The 12,009-nt window shown below is 35.5% G+C and overlaps 7 protein-coding genes and 10 long non-coding RNA genes across 17 annotated transcripts, besides 1 other annotated feature; 7 read left to right on the top strand and 10 right to left on the bottom strand.

Annotated features, from left to right (window-relative positions):
* Window positions 1–109: 109 nt before the first annotated feature.
* Window positions 110–1,832, bottom strand: alg10 (dolichyl-phosphate-glucose--glycolipid alpha-glucosyltransferase Alg10). Its single transcript, NM_001018617.3, has 2 exons — window positions 711–1,832; window positions 110–668 (listed from the first exon to the last, which is right to left on the bottom strand). The coding sequence occupies exons 1-2, from the start codon at window positions 1,643–1,645 to the stop codon at window positions 266–268; spliced, it is 1,338 nt and encodes a 445-aa protein (NP_593221.1). The 5' UTR covers window positions 1,646–1,832; the 3' UTR covers window positions 110–265.
* A 289-nt stretch (window positions 1,833–2,121) lies between these two features.
* On the top strand, window positions 2,122–2,351 carry SPOM_SPNCRNA.2499. Its single transcript, NR_191867.1, has one exon. It is a non-coding gene; the product is annotated as a non-coding RNA (long non-coding RNA).
* On the bottom strand, window positions 2,232–3,817 carry SPOM_SPNCRNA.2500. Its single transcript, NR_191868.1, has one exon. It is a non-coding gene; the product is annotated as a non-coding RNA (long non-coding RNA).
* Window positions 2,480–3,031, top strand: ema19 (the record flags this gene model as incomplete). The annotated part of the gene is made up of 1 exon (NM_001018618.1): window positions 2,480–3,031. The coding sequence occupies one exon, from the start codon at window positions 2,480–2,482 to the stop codon at window positions 3,029–3,031; it is 552 nt and encodes a 183-aa protein (NP_593222.2).
* Window positions 3,008–4,239, top strand: mud1 (UBA domain protein Mud1). The gene is made up of 2 exons (NM_001018619.3): window positions 3,008–3,247; window positions 3,362–4,239. The coding sequence occupies exons 1-2, from the start codon at window positions 3,044–3,046 to the stop codon at window positions 4,154–4,156; spliced, it is 999 nt and encodes a 332-aa protein (NP_001018195.1). The 5' UTR covers window positions 3,008–3,043; the 3' UTR covers window positions 4,157–4,239.
* Window positions 3,941–4,333, bottom strand: SPOM_SPNCRNA.2501. Its single transcript, NR_191869.1, has one exon. It is a non-coding gene; the product is annotated as a non-coding RNA (long non-coding RNA).
* Window positions 4,334–4,505: 172 nt separating this feature from the next.
* SPOM_SPNCRNA.2502 lies at window positions 4,506–5,456 on the bottom strand. The gene has a single exon (NR_191870.1). It is a non-coding gene; the product is annotated as a non-coding RNA (long non-coding RNA).
* On the top strand, window positions 4,523–5,916 carry rrp8 (rRNA methyltransferase Rrp8). The gene has a single exon (NM_001018620.3). The coding sequence runs from the start codon at window positions 4,535–4,537 to the stop codon at window positions 5,489–5,491; it is 957 nt and encodes a 318-aa protein (NP_593223.1). The 5' UTR covers window positions 4,523–4,534; the 3' UTR covers window positions 5,492–5,916.
* On the bottom strand, window positions 5,777–6,554 carry SPOM_SPNCRNA.2503. Its single transcript, NR_191871.1, has one exon. It is a non-coding gene; the product is annotated as a non-coding RNA (long non-coding RNA).
* Window positions 6,533–6,879: an LONG TERMINAL REPEAT.
* SPOM_SPNCRNA.2504 lies at window positions 6,736–7,555 on the bottom strand. The gene has a single exon (NR_191872.1). It is a non-coding gene; the product is annotated as a non-coding RNA (long non-coding RNA).
* On the top strand, window positions 6,979–9,170 carry met9 (methylenetetrahydrofolate reductase Met9). Its single transcript, NM_001018621.3, has one exon. It carries the CDS (start codon window positions 7,029–7,031, stop codon window positions 8,838–8,840), a length of 1,812 nt encoding a protein of 603 aa, NP_593224.1. The 5' UTR covers window positions 6,979–7,028; the 3' UTR covers window positions 8,841–9,170.
* SPOM_SPNCRNA.2505 lies at window positions 7,663–8,410 on the bottom strand. Its single transcript, NR_191873.1, has one exon. It is a non-coding gene; the product is annotated as a non-coding RNA (long non-coding RNA).
* SPOM_SPNCRNA.2506 lies at window positions 8,563–8,790 on the bottom strand. The gene has a single exon (NR_191874.1). It is a non-coding gene; the product is annotated as a non-coding RNA (long non-coding RNA).
* SPOM_SPNCRNA.2507 lies at window positions 8,971–10,028 on the bottom strand. Its single transcript, NR_191875.1, has one exon. It is a non-coding gene; the product is annotated as a non-coding RNA (long non-coding RNA).
* Window positions 9,421–10,714, top strand: spc3 (signal peptidase subunit Spc3). Its single transcript, NM_001018622.3, has 3 exons — window positions 9,421–9,610; window positions 9,802–9,955; window positions 10,024–10,714. Exons 1-3 carry the CDS (start codon window positions 9,456–9,458, stop codon window positions 10,270–10,272), a joined length of 558 nt encoding a protein of 185 aa, NP_593225.1. The 5' UTR covers window positions 9,421–9,455; the 3' UTR covers window positions 10,273–10,714.
* SPOM_SPNCRNA.716 lies at window positions 10,512–11,974 on the bottom strand. Its single transcript, NR_151086.1, has one exon. It is a non-coding gene; the product is annotated as a non-coding RNA (long non-coding RNA).
* SPOM_SPAC56F8.12 (uncharacterized protein) lies at window positions 10,747–11,999 on the top strand (the record flags this gene model as incomplete). Its single annotated transcript, NM_001018623.2, has 1 exon — window positions 10,747–11,999. The coding sequence occupies one exon, from the start codon at window positions 10,747–10,749 to the stop codon at window positions 11,929–11,931; it is 1,185 nt and encodes a 394-aa protein (NP_593226.1). The 3' UTR covers window positions 11,932–11,999.
* Window positions 12,000–12,009: the final 10 nt, after the last annotated feature.

The following is a 12,009-nucleotide window of genomic DNA, read 5'->3' on the forward strand; positions in this document are numbered from 1 at the left end:
TGAGTTATACAAAATATAACTTACTGAAAACGTAGTACTATCATTTACACCTTTATATATCTTGTTTACCAATGTCGAATACATACATAAAAAACGCAAATACTTCTTCTTAGAGAAAATCCTACATTAAAACAGTTAAAAATAAAGAGAAGGAGATAGATCTAAAAATTCGACTAAATCAAGTAAATGTGGTTCATCAGATTAATCATTTTTGAAGTTGACATAATATAAAGTATTGAATTGATTTAGTTTCGTATGAGATAGTTTACCACATAAACCTTTGAAGAGCATTTGGCTCGGATGGCCATATAAATGTTCGAAATAAAAATATATACAAGGTGACAGAATTAATGACCATATGCAAAGCATATTCCATTAAACATTCCCTCCCCGACGGAAGAGGAAGATGAAAACGCCAGAAAAGGAAGGGTAAAAGGAAATACCGAAATTCTACTAAAGGTGCCGGTACCAATGTAAGGATTGTTGTTGAAATCAGTAAAAAGAACGTGAGCGAGGTCATTTGCAATTTGGATATATCCAAAAAAAAGTAGTATAAAATTAAATAAGAAAATGGGCCTAAATATTTTAACCACCAAATTCGAAAAAGTCTGTTGAAAACGTAAAATAAATAATGCCTGTTGTCTGCTAAAATAAATGGATGGAAAATTCTAAACGTTAGTTAAATTAAACAATACCAATTTAGCACGTACGTATTAAAATGCGCTATCAACAAAAGCACAGAAACGATCAAAAAAGATTTTTTAGAAAAGACTGCGGACAAAAGTTTGGAGCGTCGAGAATGGGACATTAGATATTTTATAATATAAGAGGGAAAAGAAAAGAAAAAGAAAAACCACAGAAAGTAATTTATTTGAGATAAATGAATGCTTGCTTGATGATGAGATTTGTCGCCTAAGACAATACTGCCATTCCAAAGCAAAAATGCAAGGAAGGAACAAAATACTGCACCATAGGATAGAATTGGGCACGAAAATCTTCTTAAATTTTTAAGAAAAACCCCTAAGAATGAAATTATAGTAAGAAGAACATCAGCAAAAGTTGCTTCAGCTAAGTGGGGATTGAAGAAAGACATATTGCTAGCAAAATATGTAACTGCAATAAAGACCATCCAAACGATATTTGTCTGTCGAAACCATAGAGAAAAAAAACAAGACACAGAGCTTGAAAAAGCAGACTTTCGGAGAGCAAAGTCATAAGCAAGAAGGACGAAAAAAGTACTACCAATATCAGTGTAGTATAAAAATGAGAAAAACCATAAAGGAGGTAATGACGATAACGTATAAGCGAAATAGGTAACAACATCTCCTTTCCTATTATTCAAAAGAGAAACGATATCGTTTATAAGCCATGGCAGTCCAATTACGCCTACAAGCCAGTTTATTAACCTCAGAGATACATTGCTGCAGCCTATAAATGGGCTGAGTGCGACTGAAACCAAGTATAAACCAGGAGGTGTAGTAATCGCCGGATCCCAATCCCAATCTTTTCTACAAAAGCGTTGAGCTTGTGCAATATGGAATATTTCATCCAAGTAAGGATTAGGAACATAGTATTGTATAGCTAGAAGACCTGTAAAAGCTAGAAAAATCCATAGTATTAGAATTATAGCTTTTCCAAGAAACATTGTCTGTGTTTTGGGTCTTTAATGAAAGTTTATAATAAACGAATAAAGAAAATCAGGTTTTGATAAAGGGCGCACCTTTTACAAACAGCTTTTTATGTTCGCTTGTTTTAGACCCTATAACACAATTTCCAAAACAAACGATCAACTTTTCGAAAGGTGTGAATTAAATTTCGCTGAGGTTGTTGGCAGGAAGTTTGGAATTCAAATGCTTACAATATAGCAAGAGTGGGAGAACAATGTTTTTACATCAAATTAATTGAATTTCATGATTTTATTATTAGTTATCTAGAGAAAGATAGCATTCTAAAAACCATTCAACATTATGCACACTTAAGTACGAAATGTGACGAGTCTGTTTTTTATATTTAGGCTGCTAATTGCATCATTTTTTTTTAAAAGAACTGATAACATTGAATTTCATTTAAATTTTAATACTTGATAAATTTCATAGTAATGTGGTCTAACATTATCATGTACATGAAGGCAATTAAGCGGTAATACTAACTAATTAATGAAATCTGCCTGAGGCTTTTTAACTTAATATTGGCACACAAAATTACTCGATATACTGATTACCACCAATATGAAACTAAACAATCGTCTTCCTATTGCTTGTAAGTGTAACATCTAACGTATTGTTTTTATAAAACTATTTAGACGTAGTGCTCTAAAACAAACACGATAATACATTATTAAGTAACGTATATAGAATACGCAGAGAAGCAGTTGTTATTAAAAATACTAATAACTTTCAATGTCACCGTTTAAAATTGTAAAATTGTTTTCTATAGCAATTCAAAATCTCTGAATGAGGAATATCAATGTTTTGGGTTCATGAAAGTGGTTTCATTACGCCGCATTTATAGTAGTGAGATATACAAATTGCCAACCACACGCCTTCACATGGATACCTTGTATTACTATTATTTCGTAAGCCATCTAGCTGCAGCATTATTTGTTGATTTACCTATAACTGAATGGCTTGGAGGCTCTTTAAGCTGTCTTTCTGGTTTGCGACGCTTTTATTTATCTACATATGAAGACCCTATTCTTTTAATCCCTGCGCCTTGGAAAACTGCATTGTTTTCTTCAGAACTTTTCTTTCAAGTTCCTTTTTTTATTTGGGTTTCTCTACGCTTACGAAAGAAAGCGAGGGATCCAGTTTTATGGGTTGCAATTCTCATATACGGGGTGCATGCTTTTACTACGACATGGTGCTGCATGTTCGAGTTATTTGCTGAAAAAAAATGGATGATAATGAGTTTTTATTTTCCTTATTTGGCCATTCCTTTATGGATGGCAATTGATATGGGTGGCCGATTAGTCAAGTCGTGTCATGCTGCCAAATCAGGTCCTTCCTCTACCATAACCTCAAAGAGTGATTAAGAAAACACAAAAATGAATAATTTAACACCAGAAAATATTCGTCAAACGATTTTAGCAACTCCTTTTCTATTAAATCGAATACGCACAGAGTTTCCTCAACTAGCTGCTGTCCTTAATGATCCCAATGCGTTTGCTACTACATGGCAGTCCATTAATGCTTCTCAATTATTGCAGATTCCTTCTTCTACATATTCGATGGGAATGCCTTCATTTTCTGTACGTTTAATTTCGCATAATAGCGCCCGTATAAACTGCTGAGTCCAATAATTTAGTTTTAATGGACACAATAAATAAAGGGCTTTCGAAGGTGATTTACTAACATTTTTGTAGGAAGATGACCTCTTTGATGTTGAAGTCCAACGACGTATTGAAGAGCAGATTCGTCAAAATGCCGTGACCGAGAATATGCAATCGGCAATAGAAAACCATCCTGAAGTGTTTGGTCAAGTTTATATGCTTTTTGTAAACGTTGAGATTAACGGTCATAAGGTGAAAGCATTTGTGGATTCTGGTGCTCAAGCTACCATTTTGTCTGCTGATTGCGCTGAAAAGTGCGGTCTTACCAGGCTTCTTGACACTAGATTTCAAGGTGTCGCTAAGGGCGTAGGAATGGCTAAAATATTAGGTTGTGTTCACAGTGCACCTTTAAAGATTGGCGATTTATATCTTCCATGTCGATTTACTGTTATTGAAGGTCGGGATGTTGATATGCTACTTGGTCTTGATATGTTACGCCGTTATCAAGCTTGTATAGATTTAGAAAATAACGTTCTTCGGATTCATGGAAAAGAAATTCCTTTTCTTGGAGAATCTGAAATTCCAAAATTGCTGGCTAATGTGGAGCCATCTGCAAATGCACACGGTTTAGGTATTGAACCTGCAAGTAAGGCGAGCGCTTCTTCACCTAATCCACAAAGTGGCACTCGTCTTGGTACCAAAGAAAGCGTAGCACCCAACAATGAGGGATCTTCCAATCCCCCTTCCTTGGTAAATCCTCCCACTGACCCCGGTTTGAACTCCAAAATTGCACAGCTAGTCAGTATGGGATTTGATCCATTAGAGGCTGCGCAGGCGTTAGACGCTGCGAATGGAGATTTAGATGTAGCTGCTTCTTTTCTCCTTTAACGACTTAATTCGATTTCGGGGAGATTGGATATACATAATCAATGATTTTAGTCATGATAAAAATTAGGGAAATGATTATTTTCAAGATCGGTCCTGTTCTACTATTGTAGACGAATTCTTTCAAATTAATGTGTTTTATATCATTTTTTATGTGTTTTGTATCAGAAAGTAAAAATTCTATATATATGCGTAATTGCTTAATCAAACTGAGTTTTATATTTCAAGATTAGTTTTTTCAAGTATTTGTTATTTTAATTTTACGTTCACAAAAAATGAATGTTATTTATTTTAATACTTAGAAACTTTTATGGTTTCATTGGTTTGACGTACGTAGGATGAAGTTTTCTTACAACCAAATTTAATCTTATTCCCTACTTCATGTTTAAAGTAGATTGGGACTTAGGTCCAGTAAGTAAAAGCGCATCAGACCAAACGAAAGAATCTAGAAAAGAAAAAAAAAGAAAGAAAGGTGAGAGAAAGAATGTAGGAGATAAAGGCGAAAAGCTCAACGAAAAAGTTTTAAAAAAGGCAAAGTCGGTTACCACAAACAATTCCCTGAAAAGCGAGATTAAAAAAGAAAAATCAGTCCCTTCTATTAAAGAGAAAAACAAGGGGGATGCTAAGCATACTAAGTTAACGTCTCTTCAACAAAAAATGAAAGATAAACTAGATGGTGCCAATTTTCGATGGATAAATGAACAATTGTACACTACGGAAAGTGACAAAGCTGTACAAATGTTCAAGGAAAATCCAGATTTGTTTGATATTTATCACGCTGGTTTTCGATATCAAGTTGAAGGTTGGCCGGAAAATCCTGTTGATATTTTCATTCAACATTTAAAGATCAGATTTGAGCATTCAAACGCAAAGAAGAAAAACAATATTGTAATTGCTGACCTCGGTTGCGGAGAAGCTAAAATAGCTTCTACATTTAGAAAATCACGTTCTTTGCAAGTGCACAGCTTTGACCTTGTTGCTCCCAATGAACATGTGGTAGCCTGTGATATTGCGAATGTTCCAATGGCTGACGAAACTGTCGATATTGCTGTATTTTGTTTAAGTCTTATGGGCACCAATTGGCAATCTTTTTTGAAAGAAGCTTATCGTATTCTTAAAGTCGGTGGTTTACTTTGGGTTGCTGAAATCAAAAGCAGATTCTCTGATAAGAGTGGAGAAGTTTTTGCTAAAGAACTTCCAAAATTAGGCTTTGAAACTAAGTCCATTCAGCTTCAAAACAAAATGTTTACTCTGTTTGAGTTCAAAAAAGTACCTGTACACGGGAAATGTGAAGAACTCCCTCCCATATTAAGTGCTTGCATTTACAAAAGAAGATAAACAAGGTATTGTTTAGGAAAGAACTGGTCTTTCGGTATAAGAAGGTTTGGGGCTCTTGTATAATAGGTTTTGTTTTAAATTTTGGGATAATATAATATTAAACGTTTACTCTTTGTCAATCGGAAGACGGACTAACGGAAGAACGATAGGTTTATCAATATCGCATGAGAAAATAGGTTATATATTTCAGAAATAACTGTTTCGTTAGAGCTGTGAATATTCGCAAAAGCAAGCAAGAGTCACAGGCTGTGTCTAATCGTTGATAATGAAAAATATAGCTATACCAAAGACCCAAATGCTACATTCTAATTGATGGAGTAATCTATTGGCTGGCTTGTCATATCAAATCATTCATCATTTATTTTGATAGTGCATGGGTTAGACTTTGAGTAATTATTAGATTTTTTTTTAGAATATTAACTTGTGCTATATTAGCATCCTATATTTGATATGTACCTCTAACTTGTAAGTCAAAATTCACATTGAAACAAAAAGCAAAATTCGTTTATTTTTGAAGACAACATTACGAGTATCTTGTGAATCGATAAAACATTTGAATTTAATCCATCGCGGTCAAAGAATAGAAAGAATTTTCCATCCAGTATATTAGTAATTATTAATTATAGGTAGCTCCAGCAACTTATTCATGTAGCACACATATTTAGTTGCCTTAAAGGATGAAACAATGACCAAATGCTTCATTTTTTTTAGCGCTTACAAACTTACAAAGTCAATTTTTTAAAATTGCGTGAACTCTTCTTTCGCGAAGCGAAGGCTGGAGACTACAAATGATATTCATTGAGCACGAACACGACTTTGGTTTAAAAAATGGTACATGAAAATTATTACCAGAATGGGAAATGAGTAGCGTACTAAAACATTTGTTTGTCAACAATACTTGAATTAAGTAACGTTGTGAGTACTTTAAAACGCATTTAAATTGCAGCTATGAATTTTGCAAGGAGGGAAATGATCATTTTTAAATTGTTCAATCATATTACGTTTGGTATACCGATTCGACGTTTGTTTTATCTTCTTCCTTGTAATGAATATTATGCCTTAGTATGTTTGTTAAATAATGTCAGCAATACTGCACTACGATATGACAACTACGTTGCGTATCACTATATGTCACATGTTCAACATCATATCATAGATATCCGTTGATAACTATTTAGAAAGATTGTAAATAGAGCTACTGCTGAACCTCGTTTCTGAGTTCAATTATGAGCTATATTAGTGATAGGTAACATTATAACCCAGTTAATACAATACCTATACTCAGTTGCTACTCAAACAACCTGTTTATTGTAATATAAAAGATCACAAGGAAAACTCGCCGCAGTTCTACGTATCCTTAAATCAGATACCAAACTGCGTAGCTGACAGTTTAACGTATATTAAGGTTTATAATAATAGCTCATTAACGACTTATTACGAGGCAAAACCATGAAAAGTGGAATGAAAACGAAAAAAAAGACTTTGCCAAGAGCCCGCTATTTTGTCAGTAGTTCATTGTTGAATTTGAGAGGTAAAAATGAAAATAAGTGACAAATTACTTCACCCGGATTGGAAGGAAAAAGTTACTTACAGTTATGAATTTTTTCCTCCAAAAACGAGCACTGGTGTCCAAAATCTTTACAATCGTATAGATCGCATGAAGACTTGGGGTCGTCCCATGTTTGTCGATGTGACTTGGGGTGCTGGTGGTACTTCTTCAGAACTGACTCCTGGAATCGTTAATGTAATTCAAACAGATTTTGAAGTGGATACTTGCATGCATTTGACTTGTACGAACATGTCCACAGAAATGATTGACGCAGCTTTGAAACGGGCTCATGAAACAGGGTGTCGTAACATATTGGCCCTTAGAGGTGATCCTGTTAAAGATACAGACTGGACTGAAGGCGAAAGTGGATTCCGGTATGCTTCAGACTTAGTTAGATATATTCGCACACATTATAATGATGAATTCTGTATTGGTGTAGCTGGCTATCCAGAAGGATATTCACCAGATGATGACATTGATGAAAGCATAAAGCATCTGAAATTAAAAGTCGATGAAGGTGCTGATTTTATCGTTACTCAAATGTTTTATGATGTAGACAATTTTATCGCATGGGTCGATAAAGTGCGTGCAGCAGGAATAAATATCCCTATATTTCCGGGCATTATGCCTATTCAGGCATGGGATTCCTTTATTCGGAGAGCGAAATGGAGCGGTGTTAAAATTCCCCAGCATTTTATGGATACTCTAGTCCCAGTTAAAGACGATGATGAAGGAGTCCGTGAGCGTGGTGTTGAGCTCATAGTCGAAATGTGCCGTAAGCTTATAGCTAGTGGCATTACGAGACTTCATTTTTACACTATGAATTTAGAAAAGGCCGTTAAAATGATTATTGAACGATTAGGTTTATTAGATGAAAACTTGGCTCCTATAGTGGATACTAATAACGTCGAGTTAACCAATGCTTCCAGTCAAGATCGTCGGATAAATGAAGGTGTACGGCCCATTTTCTGGCGCACTCGTAATGAAAGTTATGTCTCGCGTACTGATCAGTGGGACGAATTACCGCATGGTCGTTGGGGTGACTCTCGTAGCCCTGCTTTTGGCGAATTTGATGCTATTAGATATGGTCTTCGTATGTCTCCCAAGGAGATCACAACATCGTGGGGGTCTCCTAAATCTTACTCGGAAATCGGCGATTTGTTTGCCAGGTACTGTGAAAAAAAGATTAGCTCCCTCCCTTGGAGTGATCTTCCCATATCCGATGAAGCCGACTTGATTCGGGATCAACTTCTAAGTATGAATAGAAACGCTTTCCTTACTATAAATTCTCAACCTGCTCTTAACGGCGAAAAGAGTTCACATCCTGTTTTTGGATGGGGACCACCTAATGGTTATGTTTTCCAAAAACCATACGTTGAGTTTTTCGTTCACCCCTCACTCTTGAATGAACTCAAAGAAACCGTTAAAAAGCTTAATTCAGTTTCCTACTTTGTTACAAACAAGAATGGAGACTTGGATACCAACTCACAATATGAGATTCCAAATGCGGTTACATGGGGTGTTTTCCCTAATCGTGAGATTATCCAACCTACTATTGTCGAGTCAACCTCTTTTCTTGCTTGGAAAGATGAAGCCTATTCATTGGGCATGGAATGGGCTAATGCATATAGCCCTGATTCAATTTCTCGTAAACTTTTGGTTTCTATGATGAAGGAATGGTTCCTTTGTGTCATAGTTGATAACGATTTTCAAAATGGGCAATCTTTGTTTGATGTTTTTAACAAAATGAGATCTTTAAAAGACATCCATCCTGAGCTATATTATGCAAATGCATCATAAGCTGCTAATAGAAGGATGTTATCGTACAAATTTTTTTTGGTACGTTAGGTTTTTTTTGGGGCTTTCCTTTTATGACATTTAAGATATCAATCTTTAATACTCTCTTTCAACAGCATGGTTTAAATATTTTTTGGGATTTTATAATATACATTCCTATCTTTTCTTTATAGACTTCTAATTCCTCAAAGCATTGACTTTCAACAGTCAACATTCTCTCATTAGTTGTTTCATATGAATGTTAACATACTTGATATTTATTTGCATTCCAATTGTTTCTTTTTTTTAAAAATGAGATATACGTCTATAATTAGATTTCCGATTTTTCCGCGTAACGTTTAACATTTTTTAATTTTCTATTTTGTTCCTGTGAAAACAATCTATTGTAGAATTGATAAACGACATTCAAAACAATAACCAATAAATTAACAAATTTTGGTAACTGGCCGATTGCACTCAACACCATCATTTACTAAGTATCGCTTGACTTATTTAAGTTACTTATAGCGCGTCACAAATAGATTTCCGTATACTACCAAAAACCTTTGCTACACTAAAGGAATCGATTTGAAACAACGAAGACAAGGAATTATCCATTTCCTTCTTTAAAAATCCAGAATGATCGTGGATACATTTACGAATCGTGGCAGTACCTTCTTCAGCAAGCTATCGACGGTGTTGTTTTTTTTATGTGCTGTTATTACTTTTCAAGGCGTAATTCAGCGTAGAGAAGTGGAGTTAGATACTCCTGTATATGTACATTATGCCAAATAGTAAGTAGTTTTATATTCTAGGTTTTGTAAATGATAGGTTCGGTTAAACTCATATATATGTTGAACTTGAGGCATAGTTGAAAAGCCATTTGATAGTGAGTGCCCTACCTTATATCCTTGTCTATTATGATACTGTCTTTTTGTTCGTTTTTAAGTTGAGAAATTACCATTTAGTATTAACACTAGTATAGCAGAAGTGCACGATTCTATCACGCTTTTCGCAATGTCCGTCAGCAGTATGCCCAAGTCAAATTCAACATGGACGCTGACCTTTCTGAATTGTGGGATTGGAACACAAAGCACGTAGTGGTGTACTTGGTCGCATCTTATTCCACGGAGAAACATGTAAGTAATTACAGTTTGTAATGCATGATTGCTAGTTATATGATTTTCGGCGTATTAACCTTTTAAAGGAGAAAAACCAGGTTGTGGTTTGGGACAAAATATTGTCATCTCCTGAAGAATCCAAAATGTTTATGAAGGATACGCTTTCAAACATACAGGCACATCCTTTCAATGAGTATAGCAATCAATTCGAGGGAAAGAATGCAACTTATACATTACATTGGACAGTGTCCCCAAAAATGGGATTCTTAAGCTGGGGAGCAGGACCAGGATCGTATGAAATTCCTTTTCATAAGATTATAACACAGCCGAAATGAGAAAAAAAGGTTTAGATTCCATCTTTGTTGGAAAACGGTACTTACATTATGAAAACTTGACAAGCATGAAGGAAGTTTCTTTCCTTGCAAAACTTTTTACTATAATCATTTATACATCGTCTTCGTAACTCAAACGCATACCGTCATATCGTTTAATTGAATGTACCAACATGATGCATTTACTCATGATTAGGTCAGAGGTGAAGTACTTTGATGAATTTATCTACTAGCGTCAGAGGCTTGTAATTGATTGAATTATACTTAAAGAAAGCTAATGGCATAAAAAAAGGTACAAACCTATTTTTTTCACATCCTTTGGTTAGATTTTTACGTTCTTTTGTTTGTAGTAAGTAGTGTGACACTGAAAAAAGTATTTTCAACGTTTGTCACAGAGAGATAGATAGATTTTAAAAAAAATTAGCTCAACACATAATTAATGGTGTGATATCTTGTTGATAAATAGATTGGCTGTACATGATGAATGATTCACAAGTGCAACTTTTCCAGCTATACAACTACTCCGTATATTCCAACGGAACAATCAGTAACTTTACTAATTGCTACTTGATTAATGATGAACACACACCCATCATTGAAAGTGATGGAATGATTTACAATGGGCAGAGTTGTGATAGTCCTGTGAAGTCGCTTGCATCTCATGGGGCTGTTGGGATTGTAACGGCATGTTTTTGCTTTTTTCTAATTCCTCTGTTACTAGTTAACATTGCGAAATATTGGAAAGGGAAGCCGCCGCTTTTGAAAAGGCGTATGGAGTTTATTTGGATAACGTTGCTGATTCTGGCATTAGCGGTGGGAGGATTTGCGTATATAGATGTGGACCGAAATCTAGTACAAGGGGCAGCGATGAAAATATTCTCCTTTACATTCCAAACAGCTCTTCCCATTAGCATTGCCATCATTTGGCATGTTATAAGCACATATGGTTTTGCTCTATATCGACAAAGGATTGTAGTAGGAAAGCATGCAGCGCATTTTTCCCTTGATCACTGGATATTTGTGGTGGAATATTATGCGCCGATTGTATTCTACGTTTTTAACCTTATGGGGTTCTTTCTGGCCGCACTTCATCCATGGACCAAAGTTGTACGGGGAGATGGAAATGCAGCAACAGACGGTCGATTCAAGGCATCCTCGGTCCTTCTGGCAATTGCGTGGGTCTTTGCATGCGCCATGTTTATTGTTTATTCGTTTGTTTACAAGTTGGACAGACGAGGAAGATGGGTGGGGATGGTGATCATGATGATATCGATTCTTCCACGCATTGTGTATCAATTTTTAGAGACATGGAGTTTTACCCTGAATGCTAGTAACGTTAGCGTTAATGCGGGACTGGTATTTGGGTTAGGATTTTGTCCTCCATTAATCTTGGCATATACGGTTTGTATATATGGCTGGGCAGTTCCCAGCATAGCGGAACTTGAGAAGGAAGCGATTCATGAGGAATGTAGACAACGCAAGAGGAGAACAACTATTTCTAGGGATAATTCAACACGTTCGACTTGGGGGATTGGAAGCGAACATGACATGCAATGCCTTCCACCATCGTATGAGACGATGGGACCATGCGAGAAGGAAATGAAAGAAGAAACGAACGAAGTTGAGATAGCGTCAATAGAATCGGGTGAGGTACGGGAGTGAGATTCTGAGATTTGAAGGAAAGAAAAATTTAGGTGATTTTACATTTATTTTTTTTATCTTATTTTATGTAATTATTAT

The sequence above is a fragment of the Schizosaccharomyces pombe genome (genome assembly GCF_000002945.2).
Source record: "Schizosaccharomyces pombe strain 972h- genome assembly, chromosome: I".
NCBI classification, from domain to species: Eukaryota; Fungi; Ascomycota; class Schizosaccharomycetes; order Schizosaccharomycetales; family Schizosaccharomycetaceae; genus Schizosaccharomyces; species Schizosaccharomyces pombe.

Coding starts and splice junctions, on each gene's coding strand:
- alg10 (NM_001018617.3), bottom strand. CDS start 1,645: ATGTTTCTTGGAAAAGCTATAATTCTAATACTATGGATTTTTCTAGCT. Junction 669..710: donor TTGATAGCGCATTTTAATAC/GTACGTGCTAAA, acceptor ACTAACGTTTAG/AATTTTCCATCCATTTATTT.
- mud1 (NM_001018619.3), top strand. CDS start 3,044: ATGAATAATTTAACACCAGAAAATATTCGTCAAACGATTTTAGCAACT. Junction 3,248..3,361: donor TGGGAATGCCTTCATTTTCT/GTACGTTTAATT, acceptor ACATTTTTGTAG/GAAGATGACCTCTTTGATGT.
- rrp8 (NM_001018620.3), top strand. CDS start 4,535: ATGTTTAAAGTAGATTGGGACTTAGGTCCAGTAAGTAAAAGCGCATCA.
- met9 (NM_001018621.3), top strand. CDS start 7,029: ATGAAAATAAGTGACAAATTACTTCACCCGGATTGGAAGGAAAAAGTT.
- spc3 (NM_001018622.3), top strand. CDS start 9,456: ATGATCGTGGATACATTTACGAATCGTGGCAGTACCTTCTTCAGCAAG. Junction 9,611..9,801: donor TATGTACATTATGCCAAATA/GTAAGTAGTTTT, acceptor ACACTAGTATAG/CAGAAGTGCACGATTCTATC. Junction 9,956..10,023: donor CTTATTCCACGGAGAAACAT/GTAAGTAATTAC, acceptor AACCTTTTAAAG/GAGAAAAACCAGGTTGTGGT.